The sequence below is a fragment of the Lacerta agilis genome, chromosome 15, assembly GCF_009819535.1.
Source record: "Lacerta agilis isolate rLacAgi1 chromosome 15, rLacAgi1.pri, whole genome shotgun sequence".
NCBI lineage: Eukaryota > Metazoa > Chordata > Lepidosauria > Squamata > Lacertidae > Lacerta > Lacerta agilis.
In genome coordinates, this window is record NC_046326.1 from 19590630 (window position 1) to 19611692 (window position 21063).

The 21063-nt window shown below is 47.7% G+C and overlaps 1 protein-coding gene across 3 annotated transcripts in view; it reads right to left on the reverse strand.

Annotated features, from left to right (window-relative positions):
• Positions 1-1533: 1533 nt before the first annotated feature.
• Positions 1534-21063, reverse strand: part of MCAM (melanoma cell adhesion molecule) — a 52795-nt gene continuing 33265 nt past the window's right edge. Inside the window, exons 4-16 of one of the 3 annotated variants that reach the window (XM_033171552.1) lie at positions 20743-20813; positions 19307-19394; positions 18148-18327; positions 16749-16876; positions 16172-16325; positions 15624-15751; positions 14564-14711; positions 14339-14460; positions 13691-13832; positions 12718-12750; positions 3269-3410; positions 2573-2690; positions 1534-1771 (exon numbers count right to left, since the gene is read on the reverse strand). In XM_033171552.1, the coding sequence (XP_033027443.1) occupies positions 1742-1771; positions 2573-2690; positions 3269-3410; positions 12718-12750; positions 13691-13832; positions 14339-14460; positions 14564-14711; positions 15624-15751; positions 16172-16325; positions 16749-16876; positions 18148-18327; positions 19307-19394; positions 20743-20813 (1484 nt within the window). In that variant the 3' untranslated portion in view covers positions 1534-1741. Of the gene's footprint in view, positions 1772-2572; positions 2691-3268; positions 3414-12717; positions 12751-13690; positions 13833-14338; positions 14461-14563; positions 14712-15623; positions 15752-16171; positions 16326-16748; positions 16877-18147; positions 18328-19306; positions 19395-20742; positions 20814-21063 lie in introns of all 3 variants that reach the window. The other 2 variants (XM_033171551.1, XM_033171553.1) reach the window with 2 other exon arrangements.

Consider the following 21063-nt stretch of genomic DNA (forward strand, 5'->3'; position numbering starts at 1 on the left):
CAACTCAGACACTCTTAAATTTACACACATCAACAAAAATATATAACAAAAGCATTTTTTTGTTTGTTTGCTAATTTTATAGCTTACACGGAAAGCGCAACACCCCCTTCTTCCCCCCCCCCCCGTTTTTGGTTGATGAGTTTGCACTTTTTAAACAACTCGGAAAACAAAGAGTGTCTAAAGCAAAACCTTAACTGTTTTACCCAGTTTGTGTTGAAAGCTGTTCACTTCTGAGAGGCTTTGAGGGGAATGGAAAACTGAACTTTGCAGGAAGTAATTTTGTATGGAAGCAGCTAGCTACAGTATTTCTGTCTGGTGTCCATTTAGTGTGGACAGAGAAGCAGAAAGCTTTTCTTAGGCACTGGGCCAGCATGGTGAAGTACGGCATCCTATAACACTTCCTGGCATGTTTAAGGACGAAGAGAGTTTGTCATCATCAGCTGCTTTGAAGGCTGCATGACTATATCGTTTTGGTACAGGCGCCAGCTTCCTTCACATTCTGTGTGTGTCACCTGCTGCTATCAGAGCAGAGCAATTCAAGATGAATTCCAATGCACTCGATCTGTTAGCACAAGAATTTACACTTCTCTCTTCCTCACCCCCTCATCTGCCCTGCTCTGGAGGGTTGAGAAAACAGATTTTTTTTGGAGGGGGAGGACCACCAGGGAGGAAGCATAAATCCTTGTGCTAACAGAGCAGGTTCCTTGGTGCTACACTGAAATAAAACCCAAAATAATTGTAGAAAACTACCTCATGTGCTTAACACCCTATTTTAGTGCCTTGTTTCGCCTCCTGTGGCCTAAGTAGAGGCAGAACTTCCAAAGACTGGCAGGTGTGTCACCTGCAGCAAGGTAACCCAGAAGCTCTGCAGAAGGGGTCTTTTTTGGGTGGGGGGCGGAGCAGAAGAGACAATAACCTACATTCTCGGGTAAAAACAAGTGTGACTATACAGTGTTTGTACAAAAAAGACTTTATTCCTATCATAACATCTGAAGTGCAGAGAGAACCTCCTCTCTGTACAGTTATCCTTTATATTAAATTGGAAGTAAGCAGCACTGACTTCAATGAAACCGAGTCCCTAGTGAGTGTCCTTAAGACTTCTTACCTCCATTCCCACACCACCCTCTGCTGTTTTGAGGGCCAGGGCTTCTGAAGCGCAGCTGATTCCTTCAGCACCTTGCTGCGAAGAACAGCAACAGTTCAAGGAACAGCTGAGGCACCTCTGGCTTTCCACAAGTATTATACATGCCAGACTGAGCCAAATCCACCACACACTCGCCATTCTCCAATCCTATCTATATGGTAAGGTTTTTAAGTTTTCTTCTCCAATTTACCAAGTCTCAATTAAAAAAAAAATCTCCAACCAATTCAGCTCAGCAAGTGCTTGGCTGTTATAAAATATTTTTTCTTTTACAAACAGACTGAAGCCCCATACAATTACGGTAGAGTATATGTTCCTCTACCTGTCCCTGCTCAAAAACCCCTCAATGTGGATACTCTAAAGGGAGTAATTTTTAAACTAAGACTTCCCCCTTTTTGGTCTGAAAACTGCTGATCTGCTTCAGCTGCCTTTGTCCTTCAAAAACCTGAGGGTGAGGTTGCAAAGTATTTGCTGTGGAGCCATCTTGTGCCTTATTTGCTGCTGTGCATCTGAAAGACTCTGGCCAGGGGAGCAAGAGGGGTGGAGGCATCGAGAAGGAACAGGAGAAATCTTCGAAGGGGCACAGCTGTCTCTCCCTCCTCAGTTCCTCAAATCGATGTATTTCTCTCCCTTTTTAATGCAGCAAAAGAAAAACACAGGTTACACTGCGATTACGGCCCAGTAAAATACAAGCACACCCACTTCTGTCGCCCCGCGGTGTGAGGTAGCCGAGGTAAGATGATGGCAGCCGTTTTGAATGAGATTGCGTGACTGGCTTGGAGGCACAGTAAAAAAAGCACATGCAGGACCATTTTTCTGTATTGGAATAGAGAAAGAAGCTCCTCCGGCTAGACTTCAGGAGAGAGGCAGGAAAAGCCTGCCCTTAGGTGGTTGCTAGAGAAAAGCCGAGGGGAAGAAAGACTGGGGCTACATGCACACTGTCCACATGGAGCACAGAAAGCTGCTTGATGGGAAGCTGGCAGGAGAGGCACCTGCCAAACGCAGGGAGCAGCAGGGGCTGAAGTTGCTGGATCAGGGAGACCTAACAGGAGGGGCAGAGGGGCATCTGCTGGCGCTAAGAAACCCACTTGGACGTCTCAGCAGTGGAAAGTGCTAAGCTTCTCCCGTTCAGTTAACTATCACAGTTTATGAAGCAGTGATGGTCTTCCTAACTTAACCACAGCACATTCAGGAGTGGAGGGGCAGAAGGGCATAGCAGCTGGGCCAATCTACACCATGAGTTACAACCCCCCCCCCCCATCATTTTTTTCTCCTTTTGAAAAAAGAATGGATAGCACAGGCTGACAGCCATTTGTGCAACCCAAGAAGGTGGATTTGGGGGTGGATGACACACTGCATCAAAAACAACGCATACACAATAGCTGGGTCCTCTGAACCATCGCCTCTGCTAGTCATGGCAAACTGGCCTACCTGGTCACCTGCCGATCTCTTCTCGCCGTTGGCGCCCTGCAGGAGCCCCGCCTCTTCAGGAAGTTTATCTGACTTAACTTCAACTACAATCTCGTCTTTATGCGCTTCGGGTTTTGTGCTAGGGAGGAGGGAGGGTAACAGTGTTGAGACGCATCCCTGCAGAGCGGGTGGGCTGCAGGCTGGGACAGAACAGCAGTTCCTGGGGGGCTCATCATTCAGCTCCTCTGGGTCCAGCAGAGGCTTGAGCTAGGCAAGTGCTTCAAGGGAGTGGGAGGGAAACCCACCACAGACCTTGTCCCCGCTAGATTCTCTGGCCAGCTTTGGAGGCGCTTATAAAGCTTGCAAAGCACTATTTGACCAGCGACTTGGGTGGGACAGAAGTCAGAAAGGCGTAATCTCATGGCCAAGGGCAAATGTCTTCTGTCTGCAGCCAACACCGATCAAGTTTTGTGTGTCAGAGGAGCTGCTCCCCCCTAAGGCTGCTGAGTGGGAAATGACATTGCAAAGGGCCTAGTGTGCAACAGCAGTTCAAGGTCCACCCCACTTCCTCCCTCCCATGGGGTCAGAAGAAGCGCGCTGCTTGGTGCAAGGAGACTGGGAGGGGGCAGGAAGGGAAGAAGCGTGGTCTCTGGTAGATGGATGAGAGGGAAGGAGGGAGGCACCCAAAAGGCTGCAAGGAAAGGTGTGTGTGCTTACATCTCTTGTTTGCCTGAGCGGCCACAGGTGAGCTTCCCTTTCTTGTGCAGGAAGTAAAGGACGGCGCCCAGGACAGCAATTGCCAGGATGCAGATGACGACAGCCACAATGATCACACCTTTGCTCTCCTGTACTGTCTGCTCTGCTTGGGGGGAGGGGTGGAGGAGGAGGAGGAAAGAAAATGCAAACAGAATCACCCTTCTTGCAGCCACAAAGCAGCTCTCAATATTTCCCTGGCTTCCTCCCAAAGTGTAGCTTGAACCAGGACTGAGCCCTGCAGGTTGAAATAAAGATGGGCCTCTCTGAGCATGAGCAGAGGGCCACGAAGGCACAATTCGTGCAGGAATCACTTCACTGTTTTGCGAAGATTACGGGACTGCTGCTATTTCCGCTCGCTGCTTTGGAAGAACTGCCATTGGGAGGAAGAGAGAGAAAATGCGTTTCTGGGCAGATCTAAAGCAAGGACCTGCTCAAATGCAAAGGCCACCCAAGCAGTTGCTGGAGGGTTCTGGCAGCAGATGTTTTGGGTTTACAGTTCCCATCATCCCTGATCGCTGGTCAGGCTGGCTGCTGGGAATCTGTTGGGAATCCAAAACGGTTGAAGGGCACCAAACTAGGGAAGTCTCCAATGTATCTCAGAAGGAGATGGATCTTATGGCAAGACTTCCACTCCCTCCTTGCAAAGCTATGCCCCATAATACTTTACATCAGGCACTGCCAAACTTGGCCCTCCAGCTGTTTTTGGGACTACAACTCCCATCACCCCTAGCTAATAGGACCAGTGGTCAGGGATGATGTGAATTGTATTCCCAAAGCAGCTGGAGGGCCAGGTTTGGCCATGCCTGCTTTACATGGAGAGGCTCCTTATGTTGCTATTTCTGGAAACACAGAGAAACAGCAAAACACGGGACTCAAATTCAGCTCGTTTATTTTTCTAAAGGAAAAAAAGCAGGTTCCTGGTCTTCTTGGCAATGGCTGTAAGTGACAGAGAGTTTAGCCAACACCTGCTCCAACCTCAGGAACTGACTTAGATTCCCAGAGGGGCAGGAGGGCAGCTGACTTGCAGCTCCTGAAGACTAGCAAAGAAAGAAACAAATAAGACATTCGTGCACACTGATGCAGCTTCTCCTTCCACCCCACCCCCCCACCCCCGTAGCACAAAACTTTTAATTTTTGGTTGTGTTTTTCAAAGCACACACAGCCCTGGCTACTGTCTCTGAGTTTGGAGTCAAGAAGACCAGCCAGCAAAATGCTAACAGGCGGCAAGAGCAAGCATTGGTCCGATTGGTTGAGGAAGCCCCTCAGGATGAGGCTCCCCTAACCAATGGGAGAGGCGGCTAGAGCGGAAGTAGAAAGGATACCTTCCTCAGCCCTTCCAGGAGTTTGGGAAGTTGATGTCTGGTTGTACCCAAACTCGGAAGTTTCATTCCCTGGCAAGGTGGTGTTGGAAAAGTCATCTGGGTAGCGGTGGGTGGAGAATGCAGGCAAATGTTAACATTTAGTGCTAAGGATGCTGGAAAGCTCTTGGCTTCCAAAGGAGAGGATGGCTCACATGCCCCCTACCCGTCTCCCCCTGGCTGGAGCGGCAGGTGTTAAAATGAGTCCATACAAATGTTCTGTGCCAAGACCCATTTTCATTGAACAAAAAAAAGGGGATATTCAGTTCCCCAGTAAGCAGATTACTTTCTCCCCCCCCCAAAAAAAGTTAACAGTACAACAAACTGATTAATGAAGTTTCAAATCTAGGAATAATCAAATTGATCTACTGACTAAAAGTTATTGTATTGACTTATTTAAACACACACCACCTTAGATTGCAGGGTAGGTTACAACATCAGAAAACATAATAATAGGCCATCAGTAGAAACAAAAACCGCTAAAACATCTAAAATCTGTATCAACAATCTCCACCACAATAGGCAATGAATTCGCACATTGAGCAATGTCTAGATTTCAAAAGAGAATTTATATACATATTTACATATTAAATTACGCATATTTTATTGTACTTTCACTATATAGAGCAAGAGTATAGCCTAAAATAAACAAAAATGAGATATAGTACCTGGATCCATGGGAGGTCCATTTGATAAAGGACACAAACATCAGTTTTGCAGGGTTATGCCAAACATTTCCCCTCTATAGGATCCCACTTCTGTAGTGACCAGTCAGCTACAACCCACCCCACCCCTGCCAAAGCGGGACAGGGCTAGATTCCCCAAGAAGAGAACATCAGCCAGAAACCATCACTGCCACCACGCCCTGCCCCACAGCACACACCCTTCTTGAATCCCCAAAGCATCCCCTGACATTCTCCCCAAGTTCAGTTTCAGCAGAGGCCAAGCCCTGCAGATTGGAAGGAAAGGTTTGGTTCTGAGCACGTGCAGAGGGCTATGCAAGCAACTTCCACACCAGCCTGAGTTCTGGCTTATCTCATTTTGGAACACACACACACACAAAGAGAGAGAGAGAGAGATTTAAGCACAGCTGCCCAGCTAAACTGTTCCCAGTGTCCTCCCCTAATATTTCCTTTGCTGCCTACAGGCTGCTGTGGAAGAACTGAAACTGCTTTTGAGAGAAAGAGAGACACGGAGAGGGGGCTTTCCTCAGGGGCCCCAACAAAGGCCTGCTTAAATGCAAAAGCAACCGGAGCAGCGGCTGAACGGGTGGTAGTGGAAACAACTTTCAGATGCAGACTAAGAAATAGCACAATATCATGGAAGGTGCTGGAGGGTGGGGGGCGGCTCCTGGTTGCTGTAGCAAAGCTGATTTTTCCACCCTGCTCCATCTCCCAACAGAGCTACCCCATAATGTATGACATGGGGGGGGGCAGGATTTGGAATGATGTGCTACACGCAGGGCTGGGCATCATCTGAGATTTCCTGGAAGCACTGAAAAGCTGCAGGGCACAGAAATCCAATTCGGCTCCTGTTGCTTTGGAAAAGCAGCTCCCTAGCCCTCAAGACTGTAGGCATTTTGTGAGAGAGCATCTGGTTGCTGAAACCTCAGGAGCTGAATGAGATTGCCCGGGGGGGGGGGCAGAATCATGCACATTCACAGATCAACGTTCTTCTTCCTGCAGAAAAACAATATTCCACTTTTTGTTGCTGCTTTTCAAAGTGTTCACATAGCTCTGATGTTTCCCTGTGAGTTTGACCAGTCTGCATAAATGCTAACAGGCAGCGAGAGCATGTGTCAGTCCAATTGGTGGATGGAGACTGCACCTAGGGGTTGCCCCACACCAATGGGAGAAGCTGCCTCAGCACAAGGAAAAAAAGATACCTTTCAGCAGGTGACTTCCCGACATACCTTCTGCTGTCTGGTTGTACCCAAACCCTGAGGTTTCATTCCCTGGCATGGTGGGGGTGAGAAAGTCCTCTGGAGAGCAGCGTAAGGGGAAGGGAGGCAGCGTTAATGTCCAGCGCAGAGGACTGTGGGACTCCTGTCATTTGCCGGATCATGTTGGGCTTCTCACCCGCAGGACAATTTCTTGCCCTACCCCCTACGGCAGGCATGAAGGAGTCTATAGGCAATAGCACACAAACGTTCCTAGCCAGGGCTCTGCTTTTAGCATGAACCTATCGCAGGATGTTGGAATGGAGGGTTAATAAACCCAAGAGGCGGGTGGCAGCATCTCAATTACGCCAGCAACATTTTACCAATACAGCAATTAAAAGCCATTCTAATTGGGGAAAAAACCAATTCCTCAGCTCATTTGAAAAATCAATTAAAATAGCACTGAAGCTAATGAAGCTTTCAGCATAGGAATTGTGAGATTTTAGCAAATCAATAATTTGTAAGCACTAGAGATAAATACTAAAGGCCAAAAATGCATTTAAAATGATATGAAGTACAGTAGTCTGACAGACATAAACGACAACAGTTTTGCAGGTAATGCCAAACATACCTTATCTATGGCAATCCATTCCCAGAGTCGTAAGCCAGACAACAGCCACACACCTTGCCTCCTGCTTTTAAATGAAACGGTGTGGAGCACATGGGAACTGGCTGGGCTCTCCAAGCCCCAAAGACAAAAACAGCAAGCAGGACGCAGACATACACCACCACCCCATTCTCAATATATAATCACCTTTCTCTTATCCAGAAAACAGCTCTCAATATTTTCCTGGCTTCCTCCCAAAGCTTAGCTTGAACCGGGGCTGAGCCCTGCATGTTGAAATAAAGATGGACCTCTGAGCATGGGCAGAGCGTCATGAATTCCCACACAGGCCTTAATTCTGGTATTTTGTAAAGAAAATGACCCTACCATCATTGCATTGCTGCCTGTTTCTGCCTGCCCACAGAGACCAATTCATAAGAACTGCTGCTGCCATTGGGAGGAAGAGAGAGAGAGAGAGAAGACCTTTCTGAACAGGACTAGCAAGGACCTTCTCAAAGGGAACTCAAGCAGCAAGAGCTTTCAGGGGCATCAAGGAAACAGTGCAGTATCAGAGAAGATGCTGGAGGGAGGACTGGGAGAGGCTCCTGGACTTTGTCAAAAAGTGTTCTCTCTCTCCCTGGCCTACAGAAAGGCTACCCCACAAAACAATTCACTGGATATGCTCCTATCAGGACGAGGTGTTGCCTTCAATGTCCTGGAAGCACAGAAAAGCAACAGAACATGGAAATCAAATTCAGCTCCTGTTTCTACCAAAAAGCAGGTTCTTAGCCCTCAAGACTGTGGGCATTCTGTGTCAGCAACTGACCAAGGCCTGCTGGAACCTCAGGAGCTGAATGGGATGGCCAGGAATGCAGCCTCAAAAGGAATTATCATGCACATTCACGGGGCAGTTTTTCTTCTCCCTGCAAAAAACCACATCCCACTTTTTGTTGCTCACATTTCAAAGAGCTCACATTGCTCTGACGTTTGCCTTTTGGTTTGGCCAGTCTGCATAAATGCTAACAGGCGGCAAGAGCATGCGTCTGTCCAATTGGTGGATGGGGACTGCCCCTAGGGGTTGCCCCACACCAATGGGAGAAGCTGCGGAAGAAAAATATACCTCTCAGCAGGTGACTTCCCAACATACCTTCTGCTGTCTGGTTGTACCCAAACCCTGAGGTTTCATTCCCAGGCATGGTGGGGGTGAGAAAGTCCTCTGGAGAGCAGCGTAAGGGGAAGGGAGGCAGTGTTAATGTCCAGCGCAAAAGGATTGTGGGACCCCTGTCACTTGGCGATCATGATGGGCTTCTCACCAGGGGGATAATGGATTGCCTGCCTGCTATGGCAAGCATGAAAAAGTCTATGTGCAGAGGTATATACCAGTAAATCTTCCTAGCCAAAGCTCTGCTTTCAGTATGAACCTAAATGCAGGGCATTGGAATGGAAGGTTAATAAACCCAAGAGGCTGGTGGCAGCATCTCAATTAAGATGTTTTAATATGGCAATTAAAAGCCATTCTAATTTAAAAGCCATTCCTCAGCATATTTGGAAAAAAAAACAATTAAACAGCACCGAAACTTGGTTAATGAAGTTTTCAGTCTAGGAATTGTGAGATTTTAGCAGATCAACAACTTGTTAAGCACTTTGAGACCAACACTTAAGGCTAAAATGCATTTAAAATGATACAAAATACAGGAATCCAACAGACAAGAACAGCAAGTCTTTCAGGACCATGCCAAACATACCTCATCTACTACAGTGGTAAGCCAGACACAACAGCCACACACCTTGCCTCCTGCTTTTAAATGAAAAGGTGTGGAGCAAACAGGAGCAGGCTGGGCTCTCCAAGTCCAAAGACGAGAACAGCAAACAGGACGCACACAAACACCCACCCACCCCCCTCCCACTCGCAATATATAATAGCCTATCTTGTATCCAGAAAACAGCTCTCAATATTTCCCAGGGTTCCTCCCAAAGCTTGAACCAGGGCTCAGCCCTGCAGACTGAAATAAAGATGGGCCTCTGACCATGCGCAGGGTGCCATGAAGGCGATTTCCACACAGGCCTTAATTCTGGTTATGTTTGAGGTGTGCGTTTTGTAAAGAAAATTACGCCACCGTGATAAGCATTGCTGCCCGGTTTCTGCCTGCCCACAGAGACCACTTCAGAACTGCTGCTGCCGTTGGGAGGAACACAGAGAGAGAGAAGGTCTTTCTAAACAGGACTAGCAAGGACCTTCTCAAAGCGAAAAGGCACCCAAGCAGCTGCTGGAGGGATTGGGTAGCAAGAGCTTTCAGAGGCATAGCGGAAAAGGTGTCATAGAAGATGCTGGAGGGAGGATGGGGAGAGTCTCCCAAACTTTGTCACAAAGTGCTCTCCCCCTGCCTGCCTTCAGAAATTGTTAGCCCCAAAAACACAATTCACTGGATATGGGGGGGGGGGCACTAAACATGCTGCTATCAGGACTAAGTGTCACCTGCTATTTCCTGGAAGCGCAGAAAAGCCAGAGAACATGGAAATCAAATTCAAGTTCTGTTTCCACTCCTCTCCCCCCTTTTTTTTAAGCAGGTGCCTAGGCCTCTTGCCCATGATGCAAGAGAATGTGTGGCAAACACCTGCTGAAATTTCAGGAAATGAATCAGATTGCCAGAGGGAGGGAGGGAGGGAGGGTGGGAACTATGCATATTTCTAGCTTTTCTTTATCCTGGCACAAAATTGTGCTTGCTTTTTAAAGTGCATACATGATCTGAGATCAGAAGACCACCCTAACAGGCAACAGCAGCATGCATTGATCCGATTGGTTGGGGAGGATTCTCAGCGTGCCACTCTGCAACCAATGGGAGAGGCTGCCCTAGCTGAATTATAAACAGATACCTTTTTGTGTGTCATTCCCGTCAGTACCTTGCTGCATTGCTGCAGGAGTTTGGGGAGTGGGTGTCTGGTTGTACCCAAACTCTGAAGTTTCATTTCCTGGCAAGGTGGGGGTAGAAAAAACATCTGGAGAGCAGCGGGCGGAGAATGCAGGTAATGTTAACAATTAGCACTAAGGGACTGTGAGAAGCTCTTGGCTTCCAAAGGAGACAATGTCTTAAATGACCAATTGGAGGCTCACTCATTAAATTAGGTCTGTAGCATTTCGACGATTCGTCAATTTAAAACAAATTTCACGTAACTAAAAAGGTGCCGCCCTCAATAACGCAGTCAGAAGCCTTTCCCCCATTAATCTTATTGATTGAAACTGTGCATGAAGAAGTTCTGGATTTAAAAAAGGGGGGATGGAAACTATATATATATAAAAATTAGGCATATTTTCTTGTTCTTCAACTATAGATGACAACAGTCTGTACTAAAATGACACAAAAAGTAAGTTATAATGGAGGTTCTATTTAATAAAAAGATGAACATTCACAATCTACAGCATCTCTTTCCCAAAGTGGTTACTCGGATGCACCTCCCACTGCCACACACCTCTCAAAGCCCCAAGAAACAGCATGGCAGGCAGCCAGAAACCAAACCCCCTCCCCAAATTCTCTTCTCTCCAAGATTAGGAGAGGATACAAATTTTAAGACTTCCTTGCTTAAGAAAAGAAAAGAAGTAGACCTCTTTAAAATATTTTGCTAGAGATAAAGACAATGGATGAGTGTTATGAGAGACTGCTACTTTTTGCAATGAAACGAGGGGATATATTTTTATTTCGATACGTTTTTCCAACCTGATGGGTGGTTATTTTCATTGTTCTAAAACCGATCTTTACTGGGGTTTTGTGTTTTTTTTTAAAAAAAACACACACCTATTTTAGTTGTTTTTATGACTGCAAATCATTTCGGGCTTATGTGAAAGGCAATTCATAAATTAATAAAACAATAATAATCTTTTTAAATATCAGGAGTTCAGGGCCATAAGGTGCAAAGGCTGGCATCCGGTACAGTCTCCCTCAGGCCTTCAGAGGGTGGTGATCAAATATTATCACCCCTCTCCTGACATACAGCATAACTTTCTGCAAGCGCAAAGGGAGTCGAGCAGATGGGCACCCCTCTTCCTCTCCTCTCACATTTGATGTATTTTACTTACTCAAAATGGATCCCACCTTTCCTCTAGGATAGAACAAATGAGATTGTGGTGGCCCTACATGGGGTTCTCAAGCAAATCGCCCATCCAGGCACCAACCAGCCTCATCTTTGCTGGGTTTCAGAAAGTCTGCTCACCTCTCTTGGTGCGGCGGCATTGCTGGACGGAAGAGGCTTCACTGGGCCCCCGAAGGTGGAATTCAAACGGCAGTGCCCTTCCTGAGAGGCGGGGGGGGGGGCATAAGCCCCCGTCGCCTATCAGGAGCCGGATCCTAGCCTGCACGCTGTATTGGCAAATGGGGATGCAGGCTGGGACGTGGGCTGTGCCAGTGGGCAGAGCCGATGGTGGCAGGGCCGTCTTGTCATAGATGCTGGGTGGTGCGGCGCGCCAGGGCACCGGGCCCCCCAGGGGCGCCCCTGCGAGCCCGCCGGCATACCGGGCGCCCCCTCCCCAACCAGCCCCCGCCCCCACAGGCAGACGCTTGCGCACCGGCGGGCAAGCTGCAAGCCGCCCGCCATCCGGAGCCCCAGCTGGAGCGCTGGGAAGGGCGTGCAAAGCCCAGCGCCGCTCCAGCGCCAGGCCCCTCATCCCCCGCTCGCCCACCCACCCCCTTCCGAGGGACAGCCAGCGCGGGAGGGAGGTGGGCGGAGAGGCAGCACGCTGGGGGCGCCGAGGGATCGTTGCGCCACGGCAGCCGATCCCTTTAAGATGGACCTGGATGGTGGGCTTCTCTTGGATCTGCCCCCTGCCTATTTAAGCAGCCCACACTTGGGGCACAGCCTATTTGTTCCTGCGCCAGGTTTCCCCATCCCTCCCACCCATGGTTTATGCTGATAGGCAATGACTTTGCTGTAGCTACGGTGGTCGCCGTTCTTTATGGGGCCGGGTAGGAATTTGCCCACCGGGATAATTGGCTCTTACCCGTTGGTTCTGCCTACCTCACAGCAATTCGTCACAAGTGGTTGGGCATTGGGACAATCCCTTGTTTTGGACGGAGGGAAGGTTGTAGTCCCTGCCTGCCCCTCCGAACGCTGCGGTATGCTGTTAAGGGGATCCGGGGGGGAGTGGCCATGTCCGTGTGCCCAGGGCACTCCCCCAGACGGCAGTCCCCACGGGGGGTCACCATGTAAGTCTTAGGAACCCCTGCCTGGATTGACCATGCTCCACTTCCAGCAGGCCGGCCGGAAGTATTTAGATTGTCCCATGCCCAAGCCAAACCTCTTTCATCTGTATTCAATAAAGTTGTGGCCTGTTTTTACCCAAAAGCACAGTCTCATTGGTCTCTTATTTATATGGGCTGGGGTATGGGAAGTCAGATGCCTGGTCCTGCAAGTAGCCCTCCTTGTTCACCTTCAGAAAGTGCCTCAGGACACTCACACCCTCCCCAACTTCCGCCTTCCTGCAAAGCCCAAGTCATCTTCTGTGGGTCAGCTCCCAGAACACGGACAGCACATTCATGTCCATTTGACCGTCATAAATGCTCGGTAAGGAGGGGCTTACCAGTCTTGGCATTGGGCGTTCCTCCTTCTTTCCCTGAAGAAAGAAAAGAAAGAGAAATAAATACAAGCTGGAAGTGGAATGGTTTGTCACAGGTTGCCTGCCTTGCTGTGAAAGGGTTGACAGAGCCACTGGCTTCATCTGAAACATACGGAGAGAGAACCCAGCATGGTGTTTCAGGGTGTTGGTGTCGGAAGATGCAAGTCCACACCCCCTCTCAGGACTCCCCTTTACACCAGGTCATGGGAAATAACCACAGACTCTCACTGAACAGCAATAGTCACATAAAATGACACTCAAGTGTAGAGCCATGGTTCCCAACGTGGGGCATACACCCCACGGGGGGGGGGGAATTTGATTTTTAAGGGGGGCAATTCGAGAAATGACTTATGGCCTTTTAGGCTTCCTCCGCGTGAATAGTTCACTTTTTGAATAATAAGAGTTATATGTCACCGGGGGGTGGTACCCGGTTTTTAGAGATGCTTAGGTGGGGCATGGCCAAAAAAAGGTTGGGAACCAATGGTGTAGATGAAATACTAAGCTAGATGGAGCAGCAGTCTGACTCAGCACAAGACAGCTTCCTATGCTCATAAAAGTGGAGTGACATTTTCAGCACAGCTTTACTTCAAACCACCTTCTGGGCCTGACAGACTGGTGCACCTTGGTATACTTGCTTCTGGTGTTGGGGAACAGGTGTGATGGAAGAAAAAACGTTTGGGGGTACCATTATTTCCTCATCCCCAGCCCTTCCCAGAAGGGCAAATGTACCCATCACCACAAACACATTCTGTGCTCATTTAGGTTTTCGCTTGGCTCGCCGCTTTCCCCCGTGAAATTCCGATCTTTACTGCGGAATCAGAGCAAATGTCCATTGGGTTTCCCATGGACTAAAGTTTGCTCCGATTCAGTCCTAAAGAGCGGGACAAGCGGGAAGTGTGGATGAGCCCTCTTCTCAAGGGAAAAGGGATGGACTTACTCTGTGCCAGCATGAAGTGGTGCTGAGTGGTGCCCATCCTGTTTTTGGCGCTGCAATTGACTCCCGATTCCAGAAGGGCTTCGGTGACTTGGAACAGGACTGTGCTGCTGCGCTGGTGACCCTGCATGCCTGAAGTAGAGACCTGTGGAAAGAAAAGGGAGGGAGGATTAACAATCCTAAGGGGAATTTAAAACAAAACAACCCAAAACAGGCCAGCAAGCACTGTGTCCCTCCAGATATTGCTGTTCTGTAAGTCTCATCGTCTCTGACCATTGCCCATGCTGGCTGGGGCTGAAGGAAGTTGAACGGCCAAGCCAGGGATGAGAGGAGTCGCAAATCAGCAATATCTGGAAGGACACAAGTTTCCCATCCCTGCACACTAAAGAATATCAAATGGGGAAAAGACACATTATACTTTGTTGAAGCAGTTTTGGGACATGAAAAATATGGAACATTTGTTAAATATTATTGCCTTCTACAGCATGTTTCATAAAGCATTCACATCCCATAAAGTCTTACAAATATCCCTGCGAGGTTGACCACTATTATTATATCATTTTATATTATTGGGGGGAGTGACGTAGACAGCACATGTCACAGTTCTCCATTTATTTCTTTGAAATAAACCCCACGAAGAGCACATCTTACCGTTCCATTGACACTCCATGAGATTAGCAAGGGGGGTGTCGAGTACCCGACGCACGTTAAGTTCACCTTCTCGCCTGATTGCACATGCACCACTTCCTTCCGTGCAACCAGCACTGGTTTTGCTGCAAGGAGAAGAGGTGGCTAATTGTTGTTGCTGCCCCAGCACCCAGGAGCAGGATGGGGGGGGGAGATACTTAGAGAGATCCGTCACTGTGCGATGCTTACCATGGACGGTCACTTGAACCTGTTTGGAGCGGGAGACGGCAGGGGTGTCTGGCATCGGCATCCGTACAACACAGGTGTATTTGCCTGAGGTGTCGTAGCCGACGTTGGTCAAGTTCAGAAGATTCCCCTTCTCAATCACCTTCCCTTTCTGGAAAAGCACAATATTACATCGGGCGGTTTAGTTTGGTCAGAATCAAGTATACACTTTCAGAGTTAATGCTAAATACATTACTTCTGGTAAATGAGCCATATAGCTGCTAGAGGGCTGTGAAAATTTGTGTCCTGGGCTTTTTAGACTTGTATAACCATGTACTATCTGCCACCCAAGGAGTGCATTGGTTGCCAGATATGAAATATACAGTGGAACGTTAGTTCTCGAACGGCTTGATTGACAAACAATTTGGTTCCCAAATGCCAAAAACCTGGAAGTGTTCCAGTTTTCAAACTTTTTTTGGAAGTGATGTGGCTATTGGCTATTGTTTCCAGGGCGCCTGCGCCAATCGGAAGCCGTGCCTTGGTTTTCAAACGTTTCGGGAGTTGAACAGACTTCCGGAATGAATTAAGTTCAAGAACCAAGGTTCCACTGTATTGGCATTCTTTTCAGATCTCCTACCCCACTAAATAAGTTGGCCATCTGAGCCAAATGTAAATGTGATTGGTTAACCAAGAGAGCCAGACAGATAACCAGCTAACAGAGCAACTGTTGCATGTTTACACAGAAGTCCCACTGCACACAATGTGGCTTACTGCAAAGTAAGTGTTTTTGGATTGCAGTCTAAAACACCAGTGTGGTGTAGTGGTTAAGAGCAGTAGACTCGTAATCTGGGGAACTGGGTTCGTGTCTCCACTCCTCCACATGCAGCTGCTGGGTGACCTTGAGCTAGTCACACTTCTCTGAAGTCTCTCAGCCCCACTCACCTCACAGAGTGTTTGTTGTGGGGAGGAAGGGAAAGGAGAATGTTAGCTGCTTTGAGACTCCTTCGGGTAGTGATAAAGTGGGATATCAAAATCCAAACTCTTCTACCATTAACTCAAGTCAACAGCCCTAAAATGAGAATACCTTTTCCCAGTGGAATACCAAGGACTTGGAGCCTGTTGCATTACAGGTAAGGAGTGCATCCTCTCCTTCCTGCAGCTGTTTGAGTGAGGTCACCGGAGGCACAGAGGTTATCGTCGGCTCATCAAGATCTAAGGGAGAGAAATCATATACTTGAGCCAACACAGATGAGATTCCTCCACTTCACCCCATCTTTATGCACTGTGCATAGCTGTCAACCTTTCCCTTTTCTTGCAAGGAATCCTATTCAGAATAAGGGAATTTCCCTTAAAAAAGGGAAAAGTTGACATCTTAATTATCTTAGCACTGTGCCTGTGCTTGTACTGTAAGACAGGTGTCCAAACAGAAACCACCTCTCCCAAGAAGTTTCCTGTGAATGCCATACTCAAAAGCAAGGAAGCCAGCTTCCCATCCCCACATTTATGCAGTTTTAAATCAATCTACTGACGCTCCCGTCAACAGCTGGCTAAGATTTCTCAAAACCAGGTGGCGTCTCAATGAAAACCCAACAGACCACTTTGTACTGAATAAAACCCGCAGGTCCTACTCACAGTTCACCAGCAGAGTCACGTTGGCCGTCAGCTCCACAAGCGCAACGTCCTGCAAGTCCAGCACTTTGCACTGGTAGACCCCGCTGCGCTCCTTGGTGATGTTGTAAAGGTGCAGGAACCCCTGTTCAGAACCCTGTTCGGGGTCTTCCTCCTCCTAGCAGAGTGCAAGACAAAGAAGGACAAAGGCTGAACCTGCACGCTGATGACAACAAGGAGGAAATACTGCCCAGCCAAGAGACCCAGTTGCCAACATCCTACCTATCTTTTCAGGGCCGGGTTACATTTTCCTGCTGCTCCTCCCAGGTGTTTGATGGCCTGTCTGTTCTAGGTTTCTGATTTGTTTTCGCTTATTATTTTTACCACTGTTGATTTTTTAACTCAAACATGCATTCGGGGTCCCATCTCTTCATCTTGTACCTTTATATCGGCATGGTGGTAGTGCTCCTGTTGCAACCCGCCTTGAATCAGGGCATGACCCCTCAGCTGAAGACCAGTGTGGTAGACAGCACTACGCTAGATGAAGGACCTAGGGTCTGTGACTTTGTATACGGCACCTTCCTCTGTGCTGCAAGCTCACCTCCATTCTGTACAAAGTATACAGAGGTGGCGGATTCCCATCCGCTTCGCAGCGCAGCGTCACATTATCTCCCTCCTTCACATCCGGGCCTGGAGCATCAATCACGAAGCGGAGACTCTCAGAGGGGTCTACAGAGAGGGGCAGAGACAAAAAGAACCTTCATTCGCCTTCCGGTGCTTCTCCTAATAAGCGCAGGCAGAGAAACTTGGGAGACACAGAAGATCAAAGAATCCTAAGAGCCGGAAGCGGGGCATCTCATCCAATCCCCTGCAATGCAGGAATCTCAACTAAAGCGTCCATGGCAGATGGCCACCTAAGCTCTGCTTTAGAACCTCCGAAGGACGGAGAGTCCACCACCTTTCACAGGGATCTGTTCCTCTGTCTAAAGAAGCTCATATTGCTAGAAAGTTCTTCCTGATGTTTAGTTGAGACTCTCCTTTCTTGTAACTTGAAGCCATTGGTTCAGATCCTAGCCTCTGGAGCAGGAGAAAGCAAGATTGCTTCCTCCTCCATGTGACAGCCCTCTTTTCCAGGCTAAACAAACCCAATTCCCTCAACTGTTCCTCATAAGACACTTGGTTTCCAGGCCCTTGATCATCTTGGTTGCCCTCCTCTGCATATGTTCTAGCTTGTCAATATCCTTCTTAAATTGTGGCACCCAGAACTGGACACAGTATTCTAGATGTGGTCTGACCAAGGCAAAATAGAGCTGCACTATTACCAGTACTTCCCTTGATTGGGATACTTTCCTTCTGTTGATGAAGCCTAGAATAACATTAGCTTTTTTTTTTTGCTGCTGCTGCATCACACTGCTGACCCATGTTAAGCTTGTGGTCGACCAAGACCCCTAGATCCTTTTCACATGCGCTGCTCGTAAGCCAGGTGTCCCCCATCCTATATTTATGCATCTGTTTCTTCCTGCCTAAGTTAGAACCTTACACTTGCCCCTATTGAAATTCATTTTGTTAGTTCTGGCCCAGATCTCCAATCCATCAAGTTCATATTGAATCCCAATTCTGTCTTCTGTGCCATTAGCTACCCCTCCTAGGTTGGTGACATCTGCAAATTGGATGAGCATTCCCTAAATTCCTTAATCCAAATAATTTATAAAGAGATAAAGAACTGCTGGGAGGGGCAAGAAGGAGGGGACTGCCATACCAAATAATAATTATTATTATTAATATACCGTCCTATTACATGTCATGTATTTCCCCCCAATAACAGCACCCATGTAGCTCCCCTTAATGTACTGGTTGGTCCTCAAGGCCCCAAAGTCCAGCCCTAGTTGCACTTCTGCATGAGGCTCGGTCTTCTCTCAGCAGGTGAGGCAGAATCTCCTTTCTTAGACCTCCCAACAAATGTGCTCAGTGCTGCTAAAGGGAGCTCAGCCCAGCCTTACAATGAACGTCGACTTTGAAGCTGTCCGACTTGGATGTCTTGTTATTCCCCATCAGGGTGTAACTGACTTGGCAGTAGAACTCAGCACTGCGGTCTTCTTTGGTGACTTTTGCCGAAAGGGTGCTGCGGACAGTCCACAGGCCACTTGATTCCTTGATGAGCCCAGGACGGATCTCAATTTCTGATTGAGAGAGGAAGAGAGGAGAGGTGCAGGAACAGCATTTCATTTGAGAAAAATGTGCATGGGTGAAAACCCTCTGGAGGAAGGGTCAAGTAGAAGACAATTCTGAAGAGCAGCTACAAATCTCACACGTTACTCTGCTAAGGAGCAGTTTATGCTGCAAAGGTGACTTGGCCTTGTTTCTCCAGCTAAGATAACCCTTACTGCAAACTCAACATACAGGCACGTGTTAACGATTCACAAATCTGTGGCCCTGATATTTTGCTTTTCCCACGAGCTTTGATGCCCCATATTGTATCGTTTAACATATTATAACCCACTTTATAGGCAAGATCAACTCCCATGGCAGCTTACGATTACAGTCCACTCAATATAATTAAGGATAATTAAGTCATTTCTTCCAGAGGTCGAGGATGGAGGGAGCTGCCAATGACCCGAGGATGGGTGATGGAGATGCCGGTCCATGAAGGCAGCCCTTCCTTCCCCTGCTGAGCTGCCCCAACTTGTACTATTCACCCATCATTACTCATACTGTTCTGCAGCCAAGACTCTGCCTTTTGGAGCACCATGGCCTATTGTCACAATTCCCTTGAAGGGCTCTGATTCAGACCAGGAACTGCAGGCACTGGAGCAAGAAGATGACAATGGCAACTCAGGGAAAAAAAGAGGAGGCACATCCCTCCAAAGGCAGCAGTTTGGAGCCTCCATAGGAACAGGGCTTCTCGTGAGGAGTAGCTGGCCATCTTTGCTTAAAAACATGCTGGGTAGGCAGAGAAACTTGATAGAAAAAACATCACAGCTCCTGTGCGACCCTGGAATTCTTGATATGGATCTCGGACTTGTGAACTCTGGCCCTTGTGCCTAGACCAGGCTTAATTCTTGCAGACCCTTTGCCTTGTAATAGCTCCTGGACTGTACCCGGCTTTTCTATGCCTCCGAGTCTATTTAATAGATTTAGCTTCACCTGCTAATGACTCACCATTCCCATCCAACTTCAGAGGGACTCCATCCTTGTACCATGTGAGGGTTGGTGTTGGATAGCCATTGCGGCTGGTGCAGGTTGCAATCTGAAAGACAGACCGACAGACTCAAACACTCCATACTCTTCAGACCTTAATAGCCCAGGGGTTCAAATCCCAGACTGATTTATCTTGTTCCATTCCAGATCCAGACCAGATTACACACAAAGGCTTCCTGCTAGTGCAACAAAACATCACTTCCATAAATCAAGGCTGGGCAGTTGGCTCATAAGTCTCCTTTACGACATCTTGATAGCTGTGGGCTGTGCAAAGCCTCTAACACCCCACTGCGTACCAATTCAGGTTGTACTCCTAGTGATTTTTTTTGGTGCTAAAATTACCTTCTTGCAACTTCAGCAAAAAAGTAGTCTTTACTGCAACATCTCCCTTACTGCTAGCAATAGTCAAATTTGGCTTTCTTGAGAATATTTGGCTTTAGGCCCTCCTGGCTGGCAAGAAAAAACTTGGACATACAAAATGCCAGGCAAAGGGAACTCTGGCCTGGGCTTTAGGTGGTCAGTGTGCGGAGTCTCAGTGCACTGCCACTCCCTCTCCCTTTCCATTCTTACTGGAATACTGCTAGATGAGACAAAAGGGCTAGGATTTGCCTCTAGGTCATAGCTGTCAACTTTCCCCCCTTTTAAAGGGAAATTCCCTTATTCCGAATAGGATTCCTCGCAAGAAAAGGGAAAAGTTGACAGCTATGGTCTAGATTTAGCCTGGTTTGAGTGTAATTCAAGGAGTACTGTCTACTTTGTGCCCAAACAAGAGCAAGGAAGCCCAAACCCTTTACTGACCACTGGTAATCCTACTCAGAACCCATATAGTTTTGGAGACATCTCAACATTTACAAACTTGCCCGCTGGACCAAAATAACTACAAACCTGCAAAGTGTATATTTTTTAAAAAAAATTAATAAGCAGAGAAGGCTAGGGGTGGAGAATTCTGTGCCAGATACCAAATCCAACTTTGTGAAGCGCAATTGCCAGGTTGTTTCCAGGCCCAATTCAAAGTGCTCACATATAAAGCCCTAAAAAACTCCGGACCCAAATATGTGAAAGACCATCTCCCTCCCTACTTGCAAGTTTTAAATTGTTTTTAATACAAAATAAAAATTTCTTTCCAGTAGCACCTTAGAGACCAACTAAGTTTGTTCTTGGTACGAGCTTTCGTGTGCATGCACACGAAAGCTCATACCAAGAACAAACTTAGTTGGTCTCTAAGGTGCTACTGGAAAGAAATTTTTATTTTGTTTTGACTATGGCAGACCAACACGGCTACCCACCTGTAACTGTTTTTAATGTTGTATTTTAATTTGGGACCTTATGGTAAAAGGGCAGGTAATTAATAATAATAATAATAACTGCAGGTGCACTAAACACGGCACAGATCTTACCTCATTCAAATGAGGGTCTCCTGTGCTGATGCCACGATTAGTCTTCTGAATCTCAGGTTTTTCTGGAGCTTCTAAAAGAGGAAAGCGCCCAGGCGGGGCTAAGTGGTGAGCCAGAAGGGAATAAAACAACCACAGCCTAGACTGTGCTGGGCATGTCCTCTTACTGTGCAATAAGCCCCACGGGCAAAAAAAGGTGAAGCAACACACAATAAGCCCCCTTACCTTCAGTGCCCCATCAACTCTCTGCTCTCATATCCTAACTCACCCCCATCAATGACCTTCGTTCCTCTGGCTACACCACCATTCAAAGGTATTTCCCCT